Raw genomic sequence first — 22,532 nt, 5'->3', positions numbered from 1 at the left:
CAAAGACTTTTACGATGCTTCGGGCTGTCCTTTAACTAGGGGGGAAAAAGTGCGCAGGAGGTGGTCTACTAGGGCTGAGAACCGAGAGGCGAGAGCCTGCGAGGGGCGGTAGGTCTTAGACAACTCCGGCTTCGGTCCTAGATTCTGCCTTTCGCTAAGAGGATGCATAGAGCTTCCCATTCGACGGTCACTTCTTTCGGGTTTCACCTTTTTCGTCTTGCTTTTTGGATCCCCAACCCTCTTACTGGCCAAGCAGTAGCTTCCTGGGTTTTGCTTCCGTGTCCAGTTGCCAAGTCCTGGTAGGGTTTGAAGGGGATGCCTCGTAACCCGGGGTGGGAGGCGAAGAGAGAGGGAGGGAGGGAGGGAGGAAGGGAGGGAGGGAGAGAGAGAGAGAGAGAGAGAGGGGGGGGGGAGGGAGGCGTTCTCCAGTGCTAGCCAGTTTGCCCTCCTCCCCTCCTGGCCAGCCCACTCCACCACCCTCAGCTGACCGCAGATTTTTCTTCCTTCAGAGGGAGGAAAGGCCGGTAATTTGATGCTGAATGTTTCTAGGCGTTGCTGAGGGATCCAAATACACCATAGATCTGTACTAATTAATTTATTTCCAAGTTGTTGTGGGAGAGTGAAGGGAGAGCCAAGGTGATGGAGAGTTTGTGTGTCGTCCTCCCGTCCTCCCCTTCCCCCCAATCTGATTCCTTTGCTTCTGCCTGTCTCAGCATGTCCCTGAGGCAAAGCTAACCCAGCTACGGCTGGATTATGGCTCTTCTTCAAAGAATAGCTGTAGAATAGGTGCTCATTTGAAGTTTAGAGTTAGATCACTGAAGTCGGTGCGCTGTCCCCTTGACATCTTTGCTTAGCAATGCGAATGTCTCTTCTACATTATTAGTCTTGACACTGCCTAAAACCGGAGCCTTTACCCCTAGGTAGAGATGCTGACTAAATGGGAAAACAAAACAAAACAACCCCCCACCCCCAACCAACCATATCCTATTGCCTCGGCCTTAAATGCTCTATGTTGTTGGTGTTTTTGAAATGGTTGAGTCAGGGAAAGATTGTGGAAAGAGTAAGAGTGAGGGGCCCAGGGCCACACCATATCGAAGAAAGACCTTCAAAACCACATCACCAGCAGCACAGAGAACAGGCCATCTGCTGCTGTCCCTTGATACTTTTGATTCTTGTTAGGTGGGCCAGGAGACAGAAATGGAAACTAGCAAGGAGTTGGTCCTCAGGTGAAAGTGCGTTTAGAGCTAACTATAGAGCTTTATATCAGAGAGGGGCCAGGCTAGACTTGAGACTTATTTGACTCTAAAGCTGGGACTGAAATAATGCTTGCCTGGGTTTGCTCTTGGAGACATTCCTGGGCTCATGAGGAGGAAGGGCCGACGGTAAACAATCAATCAGTCAGGAGACAGGCCTTGTCCTGGATTCCTCTCCTCTGAGCCAACCTATAGATAGAATTTATGGCTCGGGACAGTCCCTGGGAACCCGTCATGTAGTCGTGTGCTCATGCCATTGAACGGTGCTCAGGGATGGTGCAAACGCTGTGAGTAAATAAATGAGTCAGCAGGTACCTGATTTATGCGGTGTCCAGGGTCGACCCCGGGGCTTTGGGCATACCAATTCATCTAATTGAGCTGTCTCCCCAACCTACCCTGAGTCCACCCCCACCAGGAGAACACTGTAACTACTGAGATTTGAGCATGGGGCCTTATTCACCCCTAGGGCCCAGAATTTGTGGGTCTAGATGGTTGGAGTCAGAATCCTGGGACCGTGTGTCGCTGGCCACGTGCCTTTCAGTGCTTCCCACAGTGATGTGGAAGGTACAACTTGTGGTGTTCTCATTGCTGGGCAGACACAAGGACGGAGTTTGACCCACTAGTGGGTCTGAAATCAACATAGGACTTAAAGCTTTTGAGCTTCCGCCCATTCCCAGCACTGTACCCCCCCACACACCTTTGGTTTTTTGGGAGTGCCTTTCTCTTCCTCAATCATCCATCTCTATTATTGTCACTAAGCAAACAAGTAAACAAAAATATAGTGGGAAGGCTGGGCATAGTGGTATAAGCCACTTCAGAGAACTTGGAAGGCCGCAGAAGGAAGGATCCCTGAGCTCGAGGCCAGCCTAGTCTCTATAGTGAATTTCAGGCCAGCCATGACTACATAGCAAGACCCTGTCTCAAAACAAAAAAACATAGCAGAGGAGAAACCAAATTAAAAAAAACAACAACAAAACAAAACAAAACAAAAACCAACTAACATCGCTGGAGTGTTGGTGAGGATAGTCTGTCTGACAAAACTTTGTGTCTGTCATATGTATGTTTGATGGGATTAAAAGTGTAGACTACTGTGTCTAGTTGTGAAGTGTATTTTAATGTAAAAAATGTTTGAAAGTGACTTTAGTAAATTATATTGGCATAGAAAAAAAACCTCAAACTCATTCTTTCTTTTCTTTTTTTTTCTTTCTTTCTTTCTTTTTTTTTTTAAAGACAGGGTTTCTCTGTGTAGCCCTGGCTGTCCTGGACTCACTTTGTAGACCAGGCTGGCCTCGAACTCATGGTAATTCACCTGCCTCTGCCTCCCGAGCGCTGGGCTTAAAGGCGTGCACCACCATGCTGGCTACCTCCAACTCATTCTTATCAGACACTTCTATTACCTTCTTTTGGTTATAGTAACCAGCCAGGAGTAACTAGCTAAGGAGGATTTATTGGAAGGACAGAACAGTGCACAGATGTTAAAAGAAAGCTTCAAAAGTTCAAACGCAGGGGTCCTGGGAAGGAATGCCTGTGCTTCCTGCTTCAGGGCGGTTCCAGCCGCTTCTGAGTCTGCCGGAGAGGTGCCACTGTCTCCTGGCAGCCTCCTTCACTAGAATAGGGCTGGTTCCTTGATCGGCAGGCTTACAAGGTTGCCCAGTGTGCTCCAGAGCAGAACCCAGCTTTGGCCATCAGTGGGGGACCATGGAGGCTGTGTGTAAAAGAACACATGTGCTGGGGCTGGAGGGATGGCTCACAGCTTGGGAGCCCTGGCTACTCTTCCAGAGGTCCTGAGTTCAACTCCCAGCCACATGACAGCCCACAGCTGTCTGTAACTCCATTCCAGAAGTACCAATGCAAATAAAAGAAGAAGAGGAAGAAGAAGAAGAAGAAGAAGAAGAAGAAGAAGAAGAAGAAGAAGAAGAAGAAGAAGAAGAAGAAAAAGAAGAAATGTGGCCGCGCAGTCTCTGGCATGAGTGATCACTGCCTTCATCCCTTTGACTTTTTAAATGAGACGAATATATGTTAGAGAGATGGAGAGATGGCTCGGTAGTTCAGAGCACTAGTTGCTCTTACAGAGAGATCCTGATTTGATTCTCAGCACCCACATAGTAGCTAACAGTCATCTACAATTTCAGTTCCAGGAGATCAGGTGCACTTTTTATGGGTACCAGGAGTGTGTATGGTGTAATACAAACATATGCATGTTCATACATACATACAGGAGAAGCAGTCACACATATTAAATAAATACATAAATAAAATGTGAAAGGTACTTGTACACAATTTATTTTTATTTTTTGGCATTTTGAGACAAGGAGTCATGTACCATAAGCTAACCCTAAGCTCCGGGTCCTCCTGTCTCTGCCTCCCACGTGCCCGGATTTCAGCATTTGCCACCACATCCTGCTCTTGTACATGATTTAAAAGACAAAACTAATACCAACGGTTTTGAAAGAATATACTTGCTCTCTACTTTAAGTTCTGCTACATGGAAGTAGCCACTCTGAGGTTTTAGCTGTTTTGTCTGGTGCAAACCTCTGCTTCTAAATAAAATTCTCATGGTAATGTTTTTCTTTCCTCTTTTGAAAATTACAATCATTTGTTTACTTAGGGGCAGGAGTGTGACCATGCCACGCACATGTGTGGCAGCCAGGAGACATGCCAGGGAAGTTCTCTCCTGCCACGTGGGTCTTGTTAGGTTTGGCATCAGACACCGTTTTAGCTGAGCCATTAAGTTAGGTCCGGCTCCTCTCCTCCCCCCTCCCCTTTTCCTCAGTTCTTGTACTGAGGCTGCCCTCGGACCCAGTGTTGATGTCCTTAAACCTCCAGTCTTCCTGCCTGCACGTCCTGAGTGCCAAGGTTACACCCATATGACATGACTGGTTTATGCCGTGCTGGGGGTCAAAACCAGAACTCTGGGCATGCTGGGCGTGCTTTTTTGTAGTTGAGCTGTATCCCAGCCCCCACCCCCTCCAGGAAAACTCTGGGGGTAGGGAGCCTTGAACCTGGGGCCTCATGCACACCAAACAAGTGCTCTGCCACAGAGCTGTGCCTCCTGGTTTTGAGTTGTTTTGTCAGTTTTAGATATCTATTGGCTCCTATTGTAGGAATTATAGGGAGGCGACTATTCCCATTTTTTAGACTCCTTTCTTGCGAATGCAGTGGAGTCACGATTTTTAGCTAACTGGTGATTTCCATTAATAGCGTTATCGTTGAGAGTGTGGCCCTGGGGCTGCTCCATTACTTGCCTGAGCATGCACGAGGCCCTGGATTGGCTGACCAGCACTGTACGGGCAGGGTGTAGTGGTGCGTGCCTGTAATCCCAGCAGTCAGAGCAGTAGTCGGGAAGATCAGAAGTACAAGGCCATCCTTGGTACACGTGGTTCAAGGCCATCCTGGCATTCATGAGAACTGACTTGTCTTTAAATAAGTAAATAAAAAATAAAAGGGGGGGGCAGATAACTTTGTGAGTCTGACTAAGTGCTCTGCCAGAGCACTGTGGTAACTAATCTCTTCATTATCAACTTCCTCATATATAAGAAGAGGCAGTAATCGTGCCTTCTCATGAGATCATTATGAGGATTAAGACAGTATGTATGAGACATTAAACGCAGCGCTTGGCATGTGCTAAGCGCTCAGACGTGAGCTGCATTTACTGTTTGCTGTTGGTGTGGACTGGATTGTCTTAACTGCATCTGGGCAGCCAAGCCTTGGGGTGGAGGAAATCTGAGGAGTCTGTGTGTGAGAGCGCAGGTGTAGGCAAGGGCAGATGTTGGCGTCAGGATTCCTCGGTCTCTGAGGATCTGTACTCTGTTATCACCATCTTGTAGAGCAAGCACTTTACCCTTGGGCCATCTCCACGCCCCCTAACCCCAACAGGATTTCACACTGTTCTCAGGCTGGCCTAGAACTCATGCAGCCCAGAATGGCCTTAGGTTTGCTGTTATCCTCCTGCCCCAGCCTCCAAAGTGCCACAGCTGCAGGCATGTGTCACTATGCCTGTCCTGACTTGGGTCACTATTTACGCCTTCTCATGTGGTACTTGCTTCTTCTCACCGGCTCCTCTTTCTTTGGTAGCGCAGGCCCCTCTTCCAGGCTAGGGTGGCAGGTGAAGCAGGCCCTGAAGAGACCCAGGCTAGGGTGGCAGGTGTAGCAGGCCCTGGAGGGACCCAGGCTAGGGTGGCAGGTGAAGCAGGCCCTGGAGAGACCCAGGCTAGGGTGGCAGGTGAAGCAGGCCCTGGAGAGACCCAGGCTAGGGTGGCAGGTGTAGCAGGGCCTGGAGGGACCCAGGCTAGGGTGGCAAGTGAAGCAGGCCCTGGAGAGACCCAGGCTAGGGTGGCAGGTGAAGCAGGCCCTGGAGAGACCCAGGCTAGGGTGGCAGGTGTAGCAGGCCCTGGAGGGACCCAGGCTAGGGTGGCAGGTGAAGCAGGGCCTGGAGGGACCCAGCCTAGGGTGGCAGGTGAAGCAGGGCCTGGAGGGACCCAGGCTAGGGTGGCAGGTGAAGCAGGCCCTGGAGGGACCCAGGCTAGGGTGGCAGGTGAAGCAGGGCCTGGAGGGACCCAGCCTAGGGTGGCAGGTGTAGCAGGCCCTGGAGGGACCCAGGCTAGGGTGGCAGGTGAAGCAGGCCCTGGAGAGACCCAGGCTAGGGTGGCAGGTGAAGCAGGGCCTGGAGGGACCCAGGCTAGGGTGGCAAGTGAAGCAGGGCCTGGAGGGACCCAGGCTAGGGTGGCAGGTGTAGCAGGCCCTGGAGGGACCCAGGCTAGGGTGGCAGGTGAAGCAGGCCCTGGAGAGACCCAGGCTAGGGTGGCAGGTGAAGCAGGCCCTGGAGGGACCCAGGCTAGGGTGGCAGGTGAAGCAGGCCCTGGAGAGACCCAGGCTAGGGTGGCAGGTGAAGCAGGCCCTGGAGGGACCCAGGCTAGGGTGGCAGGTGAAGCAGGGCCTGGAGGGACCCAGGCTAGGGTGGCAGGTGAAGCAGGGCCTGGAGAGACCCAGGCTAGGGTGGCAGGTGAAGCAGGGCCTGGAGAGACCCAGGCTAGGGTGGCAGGTGAAGCAGGCCCTGGAGGGACCCAGGCTAGGGTGGCAGGTGTAGCAGGGCCTGGAGAGACCCAGGCTAGGGTGGCAGGTGAAGCAGGCCCTGGAGAGACCCAGGCTAGGGTGGCAGGTGAAGCAGGCCCTGGAGGGACCCAGGCTAGGGTGGCAGGTGTAGCAGGCCCTGGAGAGACCCAGGCTAGGGTGGCAGGTGTAGCAGGCCCTGGAGGGACCCAGGAGGAGAGCTCAGTAACATTTGCTGGTCAACAGGGCTGGGCTTTCACAGTGGTGCTGAGGGTTAATGGGTCCTTTTCTTTTTCTTTTCTTTTTTTAAAATTTTAATTAATTTCCTCAGATTACATCTCAATTGATATCCCATATCTTTTATCCCCCCCGTTCCTCCCTCCCACTTTGACCCTATTCCTCTCCTCTGTGTCCGTGACTGAGGGGGACCTCCTCCCTCACTAAATGATCAAAGGCTATCAAGTCTCATCTTGGTAGCCTGCTTATTCTTTCTCTGAGTGTCACGAGGCCTCCCCACCAAGGGGAGGTGGTCAAATTTGCGGCAACAGAGTTCATGTCCGTCTTCTTTTTCTTGTGGCCAAGGCAGCCGGTGAACTCTGACTCTCTGGTCATTCACTCTGGTCACCCTTCCTTGCACACGATACTTTTCCCTCCCAATCCTTCCTCCCTTCCTTCCTTTCTTTCTTTTTTCTTGTTTTCAGACAGTCTCTCTCTGTTGCCAGTCCTAGAGCTTGCTATGTAGACCAGGCTAGCCTTGAGCTCACAGGAGATCTTCTGTTTCTACCTTCCAAGGACTAGGGTTAAAGGCTTATACCACCACACCTGGCACCCTTGGCAAAACTGGTTAGGAGTGGAATTTGTTTTATCTGCTGTAGTCTGAGCCTTTGTCCTAACTGTGGACCAGGTGCTTCCTGCAAGACTTCAGAAGCTGAAGTAGTTTATGCCTGAGGCTTTTTATTAGTTAGAAATTGGGTTGTAAGGGCTAAATAGGTAGCTCAGCAGTTAAGAGCACTGGCTTCTCTTGTAGAGGACCTAGGTTTGATTCCCAGCCCCCACAGGGCAGCTCACGATCATCTGTGACTCCTGTTGTAGGGGATCTGACACCTTCTTCTGGTCTCTGATATACGTGTACATAAAATACTCATGAACATGAAACAAAGATAAATATTTTTAAAATTGGGATGTGATTTATTATAAGCCTACTGTGAATTTCAACCAGCTTTATAAGCTTTATTAAAACTATTATGCCACATGATTCACCAGCTTAAGGTATGTAATCTGTGTTTTTCAGTGTATTCAAAGTTACATGGTCATCACTGAGCCAATTTTAAAGCCCTTTGCTTACTTCATAAAGAAATTTTCATCTGAGGGCTGGAGAGATGGCTCAGAGGTTAAGAGCACTAGCTGGTTTTCCAAAATGTCCTGAGTTCAATTCCCAGCCACCACATGGTGGCTCATAACCGTCTATGCTGTGATCTGGTTCCCTCTTCTGGCCTGCAGGCATACATGCAGGCAGAATAATACTGCATAAGTAAGAAATAAATCTTAAAAAAAAAAATAAATAAAACCTTCGCCAGGTGTGGTGGCGCACGCCTTTAATCCCAGCACTCAGGAGGCAGAGGCAGGTGGATTGCTATGAGTTCAAGGTCAGCCTGGTCTACAAAGCGAGTCCAGGACAGCCAAGGCTACACAGAGAGACCCTGTCTCAAAAAAAAAAAAAAAAAACAAGTCAACAACAACAACAAAACCCTCATCCATCTGCAATTGCTCCCGTTCCCCCGAGTCTCCCAACCCCAGTCTAGTTTGCCTGTAATTTACCTTTCATATTTGTGTGTCACCTAAGTGGGGTCATGCAGTCTGTGATCTTCCTGACTGGCTTCTGCTTTAAAGGCTCATACATGTTAACATGTGGCAGTTTCTCTTTCCTTTTGTTTGTTTGTTTTGGTTTTTGATTTTTTTTGAGACAGGATTTCTCTGGGTAGCCCTGACTGTCAAGAAATTAGTGCTGTAGACCAGGCTGGCCTCGAACTCAGAACTGCCTCTCAAGTGTTGGGATTAAAGGCACGCACTACCACTGCCCTAAGAGCCGAATGATATTCCATATTTAACTATATTCCTCTTGGAATTACTAAAGGACTTTTGAGTCGCTTTTACTCTTTCAGTTTTGTAAATACTACTGTTAGGAAGTTTCATAAGTTTATGTGGACTTAGGTTTCCTTTTTACTTGGGGCTGGAATGGAATTGAACATTCTACTTTTCTAGGAGGAGCGAGGAGCGAGGGGCAGGGGACATAACTCGCCTAGCATGCATGAAGTCCCTGGATTCATTTTCCAGCACGGGGTGGGGTAGAAGCCAGCAGATTAGAAATTCATCCTTGGCTCCATGGAGGCCAGCCTCAGATATACACAAAATAAGGGCGCCCTGTGGTCATTGCTGCCTACTCCGACGGGATGCATTCTACACTGGTGGAAGTCCTGTCTCCGTGACGCCTGGGTGGGGAAGACACTCTCGGGTGGAGGACTCTTTCGGGCTTGGAGACTATTGTTTCACTTCCTGCCGCTGCCCCAGACTCACCCAGGAAGTTTCTGTTCGTACCACGGACCCTTCCCCTTTTACTGCCAGCCCTGACCCTTCAGTGAGGTCTCAGCCGCCCGGTGTTTGGGGACGGCTTGCCTGGCAAGGGAAGGGAGGGTATGAGGGAGGAAGATTACTTAATCATTAGGCATGTGGCACCAACACTGCCCATATTTCTCTGGGGTGGAGGGAGGTGTGCACCGGATGGTTTCGGTTCCAGGGCCTGTGCTCAGAGCGGGTGGGACGTGCTCCCTCACCTGTTAATAATCATGGCCTGTGCCTCTTTGGGTCACGGTGCAGTCTTGTGAAACACCTGTTTCTTAGGTGGGGGGGTGGATGTGTGCCAGGAAGACTGTTGGCCCAGATGTGAGCCTGGGCAGCAGAGGCAGGAAGAGAGGACACTATGGACTGGGCAGAGCAGGGTGGAGATGGTAAATAAGAGAGGAGTGTGAGGACAGGAGAGCCAAATCACCAGGCAGTGGCGACACTGGAGAAGCTGGGCTTGAGGGAGACTAGTCAGCAGCAGGTAGCTTTCTGGATCTGGAGTTGGGAGCCCACCCCCTCAGTGCACGTACTCTCACTGCCCGGGGTGGGTGGGGGCGGCAGGGCGCTGCTCCAAGCCTCCTCTTCTTGTATTTCCTCTCTTGTACCTGTCCGTCCATGCTGTGGGTGGGGCCAGTGTAAAGGTAAGCTCCTCTCGTGTTTTGTTGGTCTAGCTGAGGAAAGGGAGGGATTCTTTGTCTCCTGGAGGACCAGGCCCACATGCCCAGTGGACTGGGGGCCTCCCTAGGGGAGTGTGGGCACCTAGCCATCCCATTCTGCCCCGTCCTCTTCTGTGACCTCATGGGGTTTCCCTCTGCTGGCCTCTCAGGAGCCAGTGTTACCAGAAGGTAGCCATTCTCAGATTCAGGTGGGCACAGGCTGGCAGAAGTTGGGTACACGGTGAAGGTGACTCAAAGGTTTTCAGCTTAGAGGCCATGTCTGTCTCTCTTCTCTTTGTGACCGTAGATTTTTACCCTGACCTCCCGCTCCCAGCATTAGTGGCTCCCTAGGAGCCTGGAGAGGGTTCCCATGGATCTTTTCCCATTCAGTAGGCCTGTGGCGTGAGAACCCCTGGGGCCCCCCTGATTATCTCCTGGGGCCTCCCTCTTTATCTCCTATCACCTCTTTCTGAGCCTCTTGATCTATTAAGCCCTCAGCTATGTGTTTACCCCCTCCCTGCTCTGAGGAGTGAGTCACCGCTGGTTTGTTTGAACAGAGACAGAGGCTGTTGTAATTGGAGGTCGCTGGGCTTCTCCCAGGAGTGTTTATGAGGTTAGAGGCCTGCTCACCGTGTGATTAGTGCTGCTCTTTTTCCCCTAGAGAAGACTCCACTTCCCATGTAGCCCCAGTAGGGACCATCCTGCCAGACACTTGGGGGTGTTTCTAAAGGTCTCTTCTGTCCAGAGCACAACGCTGAGGCCACTCTAGCTCCGGAGGGACAGCTGGTCTCCCCAAGCAGACAGGAGCCCTAGGCCTTCCGTCCTTGGCGCTGGTGTGCAGCTGTGGGGTGAGGGCTGCGGCTTCGTAGCATCCTGGAGAGCCTTGGGCAGTAGCTGCTTGGGTACAGCGCTCCTGCCATACTTTTGTGACTATCGGGCACCCACACACCTCCTACTCGGCCCCAAGCTGAGCAGGGTGGCTTTGATCACCCCCACTCTACAAACTGTAAACAGGGACCAGAGAGAGCAAGCAGCTTGCAGGATCCGTGGATGCCGGAAGGAGCTCACACGCTCCACTCTGACTACACAGTACTTTTCTTCTCTTCACTGTCATTTTTGTCACAGGAGTGTTAGGCAACATTTCCACTAGAGTTTAAAATATCACAGGAGGGGCTGGGGAGACGGCTTAGGCAGTGAAGTACTTGCTGGGCAAGCTGAGGTCCTGCGTTCCATCCCAAGAACCCATGTGTTTAAAACCAGGCATGGCGGCAGGCCACCTGAGGTGCCGGCGCTGGGAGACGGAGACGGGAGGGTCTCTAGGCTTCACTGGTCAGCCAGTCTGGCCCGAGAACTCCAGGTCAAGGAGAGACCTTGTCTAGAAAGAGCAATGTAGAGGCCACTGGGGACTGACACCCGAGGTTGACCTTTGGCCTCCGCATGCATGCACACCCATACGTGCCCACCTACACGAACATACACACAGATAAACACACACACTTGCAAACCCCAAACCTTGGAAATATATGGAACAAAAGGCCTTCATATTCCTCCCCAGGCTCTCTCCTTGTCCCACCTCTGCTGTTCTTCCTTCCTTTCCAGGGTCTCATAGTCTAGGCCAACCTCACAGTTGCTGTGTAGCCAGAGAGACCTCGAATTTCTGATCCCCCACCCCCACCGCGTGTGTGCGGGTCTTAGGTTTGAGTCTTGGCTCTGTCTCTGATTAGTTGCGGGATGAGACCCTTAACTTCTGAACCTGTTTTTAAAATTTGAACATTGGTGCCGACTGTATGGAATTGCTGGAATTAAATGGGTTAATGGGTTAGCACATGCGGAGTCCTTGGAACAGAGCCCAATAGGGTCCCGCACATAGTAATCGCAGTGTGTAGGAGTTAGCAATTACAGTGTATTTGTGTACTTAAATAAATGAAAGCCATGTTTTGTGAATTAGTGTCTGTTTTTTTTTTCTTTTTTCTTTTGTTGTTGCTTTGTTTTTTGAGACAGAGTTTCTCTGTGTAGCCCTGGCTGTCCTGGACTTGCTTTGTAGACCAGGCTAGCCTCGAACTCACAGAGATCCACCTGCCTCTGCCGCTCTGAGTGCTGGGATTACAGGTGTGCATTGCTGTGCCTGGCTTTTTCCCCCCTTTTTCCTTCCTTCCTTTCTCTGTGTGTCTGTCTCTGTGTGTCTGTCTGTCTGTCTCTGTCTCTCTCTCTCTTTAAGCCCAAGCTCCCAGGAATTCGCTGTGTAGCCCAGACTGGCTTCAAACTCTTGTTAGTCTGTTAAGGATTAGGATCACAATTGTGGCCTTTTTATGATTTGGTTTTTTCTAAACTTTTTATTTTATTTTATGTATATGGATGTTTTGCCTGCACATACAGACCGTGAGCCACAGTGCTCATGGAGGCCAGAAGAGGGCGTCTGATGCTGGAAATGGAGTTATACACAGTTGTGAGCCGCCATGTGGCGCTGGGAACTGAGCCAGGTCTTCTGCAAGAGCAGCCAGTGTCTCTTAACCTCTGAGCCATCTCTCCAGCCCCTCACTATGCAGCCAGACTGGTCCTGACCTCTCTGCCTCTCTGTATTGCAGGTGTGCCCACCGCAGCAGAGCCCCCTTCATGGATCTGTAGGCCATTTGTATTTCTTCTTAGGCTTGATCGCCTTTTTTGGTTATTGCTGGTCTTTTTCATGATATTCCTCAGCCACTCTCTGTTGGCTTTGTCTAGTGTTCCTGTTTTCTCTAGATAAAAGAGTCTGGCTGGGCAGTGGTGGTGCATGCCTTTAATCCCAGCACTCAGGAGCAAAAGCTGGTGGATCTCTTGAGTTTGAGGCCAGCCAGGGCTACACAAAGAAACCCAGCCTCAAAATAACCAGCCAGCCAAACTAATCAACCAACCAGCCAACCAAAAAGCCTTCATTTTTCTTAAAAGAAAGGGAATCAGGATGATCTCTGGCTGGATTGCCTGAATTCGTTCAAATGTCTTCAGAGCAGAGCTGCTGCATGCCGGCCACGGGTAAATACGCTGTCTGCGTTCAAGGAACTGTGGGGGGGGGAGGGGGTGGCGAGGGGTCAGTGCAGGTCACAGAAGAAGCGGGTGTGCTGGTTCATTTCCGTCTCAGCGCTCGGGAGGCGGAGGCAGGCGCATCTGTCCGACAGTTTGAAGACAGCATGGACTATATAGCAAGCTCTGGGCCAGCCAAGGTCACACAGTGACATTGCTACGTGAAACAATCAAACAAAAATAAAAAGTTATAAAAGATCAGTCAGGTGCCTGCAATGCCAGATGTGACGTTTATAGCAGGAACAGGTAGCAGACTCTGGACCGGTACTCACACTGAGTTGTCTACTTACTTTACTTTATTGTTGAATTCTATCTTTCTATCTGTCTGTCTGTCTGTCTGTCTGTCTATCTATCTATCGTCCATCTATCTTATCCTCTCTCTATCATCTCTATCACCTATCTATGATCTATCACTCATCTCTCTCCCTGCTACCTTAGCTCTTTGAGCATTTTGTATGCTGTGTTTTGATTCTACCCGCTCCTTTCCTCTGGTTCCTCCCAGATCCACCCCATCTTCCCTACTCATCCAAATTTCTGCCCTCTTTTTTTGCAAATCCTCTGTCTTAGTTTGGGTTTTATTGCTGTGCAGAGACACCACGGCCACAGCAGTTGTTATAAAGGAAAGCATTTATCTGGCTCTGGCTGAGTCCATTATCATCGTGGCAGGAAAGATGGTGGCAGATAGGCAGACATGATACTGGAGAGATCGCTGAGAGAGTTTTACATTTGATCCATAGGCCACAGCAAAAGACTCTGCTTCACAGCGGGCCTAGCTTGAGCATATGGTACCCCAAAGCCCACCCACCCAGTGACACACTTCCTCCAACAAGGCCACGCCTTCTAATAGGTCCACAATTATTCAGACTATCACATCCACCGAGTCCAATTTGTGCTGCCCATATTTTCTCTGCTGTGCAGTCTCCCACTGGGACGTCGACTTACCAGAAGCTACATACACTCTCCAAACTGACTCTTCCTCCCCTAGTAGGTGTCAAATGCTAAGAGCTCCTCAGGGTGGTGGTTCAAGGACACGCCTGTTTCTAGTCCTTTACCTCCCTTGGCTCCTACACTGTTTCTGCTTTCTTTTCTGCAATGGTCCAGAGCCTTAGTGATATAGGTGTTCTATTTAGGGCTTTTTATTTATTCTTTGACAATTTCATATATGTGTATGCTGTGCCTTGGTCATATCCACCATAACCTTATGTTCCCCACCCCCTCTCTCAGACATTTCCTGATGTATCTCCCCACCCTGCACTCTTCTTTTTTTAAAAATTTATTTTATGTGCACTAGTGTTTTGCCTGTATGAATATCTGTGTGAGGGTGTCAGATCCCCTGGAACTGGAGTTACAGACAGGTGTGAGCTGCTGTGTGGATGCTGGGATTTGAACCCAGGTCCTCTGGAAGGACAGACATTGCTCTTAGCTGTGGAGTCATCTCTCTGGCCTCTCTAACCTCACTTTCATGGCCCTCCCCGAGCCTGCTGCCTGCTGCCTGCTGCCTGCTGCCTGCTGCCTGCTGCCTGGTGGACAGGTGCCTGGTCTTGTGGACTTGATCTCCCTTGTACAGGTAGCCGCAGCTGTGCAAAGGGCAGGCAGGTCCTGGAGACAGCATCTCACAGCCCTCCTCCCCATCCTCCGGTGACCACCTTCTCTTTACCGCCTCTTCCACGGTTGCTTTATTTTAAATTTGCATTTTATTTTCATTTGTGTGGTTTGTTTTTGAGACAAGGTCTTGCTCTACAGCCTCGGGCAGCCTGGAACTTCTTATGTAGATCGAACTGGCTTTAAACGTACCAAGATCTATTTATCTCCACTTCTGAGTACTGAGACAAAAGCTGTGCTTCCCCCCCCCCCCAAAAAAAAAGCTGTGTCCCCAACGCCAGGTGTGGTGGCGCACGCCCTTAGTCCCAGCACTCGGGAGGCAGAGGCAGGCGGATGTCTGTGAGTTTGAGGCCAGCCTGGTCTACAAAGTGAGTCCAGGACAGCCAGGGCTGTTGCACAAAGAAGCACTATTTTGAAAACCAACCAAACAAAGAAACGAAAAGCTGTGCCCCAATCCCGGAATATGGCTCTGAAGTTAGAAGGTACTGGCTGCTCTTCTAGAGGACCTGGGTTCCATTCCTAGCATCCACATAGCTGACAACTGTCTGTCTGTTAAGGACAGGGTCTCAGCTGGTTACAGTGGCGCACGCCTGTAATCTCAGCACTCGGGAGGCAGAGGCAGGTGGATCGCTGTGAGTTCGAGGCCAGCCTGATATACAAAGTGAGTCCAGGACAGCCAGGACTACAAAAAGAAACCCTGTCTCAAAACACAAAGTATTTTTGGCTGAGGCAGCAGGATCACAAGTTTAAAGACAAGCTAAGCTACCAAGTGAGATCCTGCCTTGAAAAATAGAGGAAAGCATGTCTGGAGAGAGATGGCTCAGAGGTTAGGAGCCCTGGCTGCTCTTCCAGAGGTCCCGAGTTCAATTCCAGCAACTATAGATGGTGGCTCACAACCATCTATAGTGTGATCTGGTGCCCTCTTCTGGCGTACAGGAACACATGCAGACAGAGCATTGTATACATAGTAAATAAATAAATCTAAAAAAAGAAAAAAACATAGAAGAAAGAATTTCCTATACCTATTACTCAGCGTCAAATTCCAGTACACTGTATTGCAGGGCATGGAGAGAAACCAAGCGACCGAGCTTCTGTAGTCACCATCAGAACCCTCCATTGCTGCTTCACAGCCACGCCTGCCTCCCACTCCCCTGCATCTGCTCCCAGCAGGCTTTAATGTGTTCTCTCTCTTCTTCCTTCCTTCCTACCTTCCTTCCTTCTTTCTTTCTCTTTCTCTTCTTTTCTTTCTTTTTTAACATTTATTTTGTGCTGACTTTATTTCTGGGCTATAAGGAAGTCTCTTCTGTGCAGCCTCCTCTTACGGCTTAAAACTAGTTTGTTCGGGCTGGAGAGATGGCTCAGGGGTTAAGAGCACTGTCTGTTCTTCCAGAGGTCCTGAGTTTAATTCCCAGGAACCGTGTGGTGGCTCACAGCCATCTATAATGAGTTCTGGTGCCCTCTTTTGGTAGGCAGGCACACATGTGGGCAGAACATTGTATACATAATACATAAATAAATTCAAAATAGAAGAAAGAAACAGTTTGTTCCTTTTCAGTGAAGGGTCACCTCCACGTGGCAAGGGGGCTCATATAAGGGTTAATGTGATCAGGAGCCCTGATGGCGGTGCTTTGTTCACTTGGGTGTGTTCGGTGACTGAAGCATCCACACCTTGAGCTTTACTTCCTACACTCTGAGCACTCTTGAGCTGGGTAGTACATGTGTCAGTATTGGTCTCTTTTTACTGCTAATAATGTTCTCAAATAATGGTCACAAATCCAACAGTTCACAGGGCTGGAGAGTAGTGCCTGACTGTCCTTCAGGGACCTGGGCTTGACTTCCCACACCCACACGGTGGCTCACAACCACCCGTGACTCCAGTTCCGGGGCGCTCCTTGGTCATCCTATGCACGTGGTAGACAGGTGTTATGCACACCCGTACTCATAACAGTTGGTCTGTCTGGGAGTAGGGTGGTACCGGACACATAACCTTGTGTGCCTTGAGCGTGTGGACGAGATCTTTACCCTGAACTATAACCCTTAAGGGTTTTTTGTTTTGTTTTGTCTGCCTTGTTATTTTAAGATACAGTCTCATTATAGCCCAAGTTGGCCTTGAACTTGAGAATTCGTGTGAGTCTGTGCGCATGTGTGCCATGGTGCCGATAAGCACAGAGATTAGCTTGCCGGAGTGGTTTCTTTGCCTCTACCATCTGAGTCCTGGGATGGAATTCAGGCCTTCAGGCAGCAAGACTTTACCCCTGGGCCGTCTCCCCGACCCTGGTGCAGTGGTAGTGTATGTGATGCCAAAATGTGCGCTATTTCAGTAATTCTGACAGGTATGCAGTGCGGTTCAGTGTGGTTTTCATTTACATGTGCTTCATATTAATGATGTTGAATTTACTTAGAAACACTCATTTGCCATCTGTATCCCTTCATTAGTAAAATGCCTCTTCATATTTTTATCCAGGCTATAATAAAATATTAGGGAACAGATTATATCCGCGTGTGTGCCTGTGTGTCTGTACGCATGCACATTTTTTTCTGTCTTTGGTAGTGGGTTATCTTAGCTTCATCAAGTTCTTCAACAAGAACTGCACTGTCTTCTGTTCTGGGTGGGATCGTACAGGATTGGCGCTGCTTCTAGAACAGTCTGTGAGCTGATAGAGTGGAGCCAGAGTTGTGCTGTGAGAGTTTAGAGTATAAACCCGACTGTGCGCTGGTCCCACGTCATTCATGGGATTGGGTGGCTCATAGCGGTAGGTGCTTTAGTTTGCTGTCCCGTGTCCCCCCCCCCCCCCAGGAATTGATCCATTTAATCTAAATGACCAAATTTATGTTCAGAGTTGTTCGTAGTGCTCCTTTTTTCTTTAGATAGCTACAGGGATTTTAGAAATGTCTGACTCATTGTCTTTGGAGGCAGGAACTTCACTGTGTAGCCCAGGCTTGTGCTTTGCCCTGTTTCTTCTCAGGTGCCAGGGTTACAGGTGTCCTCAGCATGCCAGGGCTCATGCAGTGCTGGTAATGACGCTGGGACTTCATCCATCCTAGTCAGGCATTCCACCAAGTGAGCTATAGCTCTAGCACACAAATACCATGCTTCTGTTATTGCTGGTTCTGGCTTTTCCAGACAGGGTTTCTCTGTGCAGCCCTGGCTGTCCTGGCACTCACTCTGTGGGCCAGGCTGGCCTCGTCTTCCTGCCTTGGCTTCCTGATTGCCACATGTCGTCTGAATGCAGACAGTTCTGATTGAGACTCCTTTCCCAGTGTCATTCCGAAGCCTGGGGTCTGCTTCCTCCCCTGGAGTGTCTTGGCAGTGGTGCGCACAGGTGCTGGACTCAAAGGCAAGGGGTCAGAGGATGCTGATTGGGCAGTGATTTGGGGGGGCGCCTTCTAGGATGCTGTTCTTTCAGTGACGCGGCTCTCCTTATTGCGGGTGGGTGTAAGAGCTATACAAACCTTGGGGAGATGCACAGGGGCTTTTGGGGTGAGTGTACATCATTGGCTGGGGCTGAGGTGCTGAGAATGCTTCATTCGCATGGAGAGGAATTCCAGGTGCTAGCTGGACACGTCCTGGTCACCAGGCAGTGTGACTACCTCAAGGGTGGTGGAGGTGGGAGTGTCACAAGACTGTGCACGGGGGCACACAGGCACAGAAAGGCGGGGCAGGGGGAGCCATCTTTATCCCCGATGATCTCAAGATTGAGATTTTTGGGGTTTGGACACATCTCAGCCTCACTGCTGCTTCAGGCCAGTCTCCCCAGTTGCACGGGTCACGTGCCCCACACCCAGTGTTCTTGATCGTGTGAAGCTGACAATTAAAACCAGCCATCACACTTTGCAAATCTTCGTCCCTCTCTGCTAGCTGGTAAGATGAACGTGTGCTAAAGGATTGTCTTAGTTGTCTTGATTGAGGTTGCTGGTGCGTGCTGCTAGTCTCCGCACAAAGACAGGTGTCTGTGAGTCAAGGCCAGCTTGCTCTGCGCAGCAGATCCTAGGCTACATAATGAGAACTTGTCTCAAACGGCGTGTGCTGTCACACCTGGCGTAACATGCTGTTCAAGGGACGGATACGATCGTAGGCACTATTTGAAGTGTGTGTCTAGTGTGGAGCGATAGGAGTTGGCTGGCTAGTCAGCATACGCACTCCTCACATAGCATTCTTGTGGGAAGAATGGGTCCTTAAAGAAAAACAAAAACCTGGGGCCAGGAGGCTGGAGAGAGAGACACTCCGAGTGTCAAGCGCTGGAGAGGCGCGCCGAGTGTCGAGCGCTGGCTGCTCTTGCACAGGACCTTGGAGAGGTTTGGTTCCCAGCACCCACATGGCGCACAGCGGCCTTTAACTTCAATTCCAGGTGATTTGGTGCCCCCTTCTGGCCTCCACGGGCACTGCACACAAATAGTACACATGCGAATCTGCAAGAAAAGCACTCACATAGCATTAAAAAAAAATCCTCCAAAACACACACACACACACCTCCTGGAGCTGGCTGAAGTGCTTGCCACGAAGTCATGAGAACCTGAGTCTGATTCATGGTGCCGTCATCTCAGTGCTACAGAGTGGAGACAGGAGGATTTGGGCGTGCTTAGCTGGCTTCCTAACCTGGCAAAATTGGTGAGCCCTAGGTTCAGCAAGTTACCTTCGTCTCAGAAAATAAGGTGGAGTCAGGTAGATCTCTGTGCCTTCAAGGATGGCCTGATCTAAATAGTGAGCTTGGGGCAGCCAGGGCTACCTAGTGAGAGCTTTCTTTCTTTCATTTATATATTTGTGGGGAGAGAGCATGTTCATGCATGGAGGTCAGAGTGCACCTTACAGGAATTGGTTCTCTCCTTGGACCATGTGGACCATGGGAATTGAACTAGGCCACCAGGTTTGGTGGCAATGGCCTTTACGTGCTGAGCGATCTTACTGGGTCTGCTAATTGTTTGTTTCTTTCTTCTTTAAGTATTTTTTAAAATGTTTATTATTTAATTCATTTATTTTGAGACAGGATCTTCCTCTAGCTCTGTGGCCTGGAACTCGCTGTGTGGACCCGTCTGACCTCAAACTCAGATCTTGTGCCTCCCGCCACTAGTTCAAGGTTGCTTTCATCCTTAATGCCCAGGGCACCCATCTTCTGAGGGTTGGGGTGCAGTTGAGCAGTAGAGTGTTAACGTGAGCAGCTAGCTTGGGTTCCATCTTCAGCAATGTGAGAGAAACAGAAGGAAAGGGCGGAGGAATGTCTGTCTTCTCTCCACTCTCACGCTGTCGTGTCACACTGACTGTCCAAGCCCTTGCTTTTTCCCCATTCAAACTAGCCCAGCATGGCCACGCCCCTCGTGCATCCTAAATTCCTAGCCTTCTACTTTTCTCTCGCTTTCATTTTCCTCTCTAAGGTTTTTAGTTGTCCCCACCGGTGCGTAATCTACCTGGAGTTAGGAAAGAAACTCGGCTTTGTCCTTTGAAATTAGATTAGTTATCTTGCCTTCTGTAATTTGGATAATTTCCATATGGCTGAGAGAGGCTCAGTTGGATTTGTGTTTTTGTTTTGTTGTTTGCTTTTTGCTTGTTTTGGTTTTTTGGACATGCCTCACTTTGAGTGCTCCAGGTTGGCCTTGAACTGACGTTCTTTCTGCCTCAGCTGTTAAGTGCTGAAATTACAGGGCTGTGTGTTTCTGTGTGTGTATATCTATGTGTGTGTCTATGTGTATGCCTCCATTTCCAACTTAGGACTCAGGTGCATCCTTCTTGTTTGGTTCTAGAAGGCTCTCCTAGGCTTCAAAAATTTTGTGGCTGCTTGTCAGAAGCAGACATTCTGTCGTCAAGAGCCAAGTGCCCTGGTGTAGACCTGTGATCTTAGCACTGGCGAAGTGGGGCAGGGAAATCTGTTCAGGGCTGTCCTGCACAACATGAGATCTGGTCTCCAAACAAACAAACAAACAATCTGGCTTGGAAATGACAGTTCAGGGTAATTTCTCCACTCTCTGGGGGTGAGTACTCCATGTCCTATACTCCTGTGATCTGAGAGTCAAGCTATGTCCCTGGAGCCACGTGGGGCATGCGCTTGTACAGTCATTCTCATGTGTGAGGGACAGAGGCCTCCTAAGAGATGTGCCGGTGCCCAGGTGGTTGCTCTTGTAGCTTGAGAGGGGAGGAGTCACTGTCGCTGTTGTCGTTATTAGGGCAGCATGGACATTCTCAGGCTGGGTCTCCAGAGTGAACTGACAGGAGACGGACTTGAGCACATAGCACAGAAGGTACGAAGGCGTCTGTTGTGGCAGGACTTCCTCGCAGCCAGCGCATCCTTGCTGCTGACCCCATCCTAGCGGTGCCTGCAGCCACCTCTGTTGCTCAAGCCTGAGAGCATCTCCTTTCAGACACGCCCAGCTAGCTGAGCTTCGTGCTTTGGGAAGGGGGAGACCCCCACTACAACTAAAGCCAACCCAAGTTTCCTCCTGACGTTCCCTGCCCTGTGTCCTTGTGTCTGTGTGGCTGCTCTTGGAGAGGACAGAAACCAGCCTGACGCTTCTTGTCGGGCTCCGTGTGGGCTGAGGGCAGGAAGCCCTCGTTGCCGCGTGGTTTCTGAGTCACTTCCCTCTGTCTCTCCGGCAGGCGGGCAGGAAGACCTACGCCATGGTGTCTGGGCCCTCCTCAGGGCACTCTCTGGCGTCGGAACTGGTGGAGTCCCATGACGGCCACGAGGAGATCATTAAGGTGAGCTCAATCCACTTTCCCGTTTTCTTTCAGCTTTCTCCCTGCAGGTCCAAGAAGGGAGCTGTTGGCTGGCAGTGCTGACTGAAAGGAGGAGGAGGAGGGGGTGCTAGCTCTTGCTCATCTCATCCCGCCCAAAGCCCAGAGTCTGTGACGAGTGACTTTGGCTGAACCAGGATTGGGGATGAAGTTTTCCTTCCTTCCTTCCTTCCTTCCTTCGTTCCTCCCTTCCTCCCTCCCTCCCTCCCTCCCACCCTTCCTTCCTTCCTTCCTTCTGAGCAGGAAGGGGAGGTGGCTCAGTGGTTAAGCACTTCCTGCTCTTGCAGAAGACCTCTTAAGTCGGGTTTCCAGCACCAACCATGTCAAGTGGCTCAAAACTGCCTGTAACTCCAGCACCAAGGGATCTGCTGCCCTCTTCTGGCCTCCCTAGGCACCTGCACTCATGTGCAGTCTCTTACAAACATAAATGCATACACATAATTAAGAATTTTTAAATAGGTGGCAGGAGAAATGGCTTAGAGGTTGAGACCACTGGCAGCTCTTCCAAAGGATCCAGGGTCACTTCCCAGGTCCCACATGGTGGCTCACAACTGTCTGTAACTCTGTCCCAGGAGAGCAAATGCCCTCGTCTGGCCTTGCAGGGCACCTGACACATGTGGTGCTGCACAGACGTATGTGCTGGCAAAACTCCAATGCACACATATATAGAAAATGATTTTCTTATTAAAACTACTTTTTTAAAAAGTAAAAATAGCTTTAGAATATAATATGTAGTTAGATAATCCACCCACGATACAGTGAACTCAGGTACCATAGTCAGCCCTGGTGTTTGGCAGCCGTAGAGTTCTGCAAACATCACCACTTCACACTCCAGGCTTCTTCTTTCTTTCTTTTTTAATTAAAGACCAGGACTGTGTAGTAAAGTTTTGTCTCAGACTTGCAATATTCTCCTGCCTTGGCTTCCTGAGTCTTGGAACTTCAGATGTATACCACCAGCCTGGCTCCCAAAGCAGAGCACTCCTCCAGGCCTGGCTCCCAAAGCAGAGCACTCCTCCAGGCCCGGCTCCAGAGTGCTCCTCCAGGCCGGGCTCCAGAGCACTCCTCCAGGCCCGGCTCCAGAGCACTCCTCCAGGCCTGGCTCCCAAAGCAGAGCACTCCTCCAGGCCCGGCTCCAGAGTGCTCCTCCAGGCCGGGCTCCAGAGCACTCCTCCAGGCCCGGCTCCAGAGCACTCCTCCAGGCCGGGCTCCAGAGCACTCCCAGTTCTTCCTCCAGGCCTGGCTGCAGCTCAGTGTCTCTCTGGACTTACCTGTTCGGGACACTGCTGTGTATGGAGTCAGCAGCTGTGACTGTTTCCTTCTACTCCGCCCATCAGTTCATGTGGCATACCATCCTGAGCAGTGATTGCTAATTATGAACTTGTCTTTTGTTAGATTTTTTTTTTTTTGTCAATACCCAGGGCTCCTTAACATTTCTCTGTGAATTTTAGGCTCAGGTTACGAGTTTCTGCAAAGAAGCAAACTAGAGTGTCTATATTTGGAACTGTGTCGAGTCTGTTGGTCAGATTGGGAGGGATTGCTTTCTGAGTTTTCCTGTGCAGAAAGACAGGGTAA

The 22,532-nt window shown here is 50.2% G+C and overlaps 1 protein-coding gene across 4 annotated transcripts in view; it reads left to right on the top strand.

Annotated features, from left to right (window-relative positions):
• TUFT1 (tuftelin 1) overlaps positions 1-22,532 on the top strand; it is a 48,715-nt gene that overhangs the window by 541 nt on the left and 25,642 nt on the right. For 2 of the 4 annotated variants that reach the window (XM_084769282.1, XM_084769281.1), the window contains exons 2-3: positions 20,393-20,467; positions 20,823-20,924. In XM_084769282.1, coding sequence (XP_084625408.1) covers positions 20,393-20,467; positions 20,823-20,924 — 177 coding nt within the window. The remainder of the gene's footprint in view (positions 1-20,392; positions 20,468-20,822; positions 20,925-22,532) is intronic. The other 2 variants (XM_084769284.1, XM_084769283.1) reach the window with 1 other exon arrangement.

This window comes from Acomys minous, assembly GCF_964271855.1.
Source record: "Acomys minous genome assembly, chromosome: 19".
Lineage (NCBI taxonomy): Eukaryota > Metazoa > Chordata > Mammalia > Rodentia > Muridae > Acomys > Acomys minous.
The sequence above is the reverse complement of the archived record's forward strand: the minus strand, read 5'-3'. Positions and strand labels throughout refer to the sequence as shown.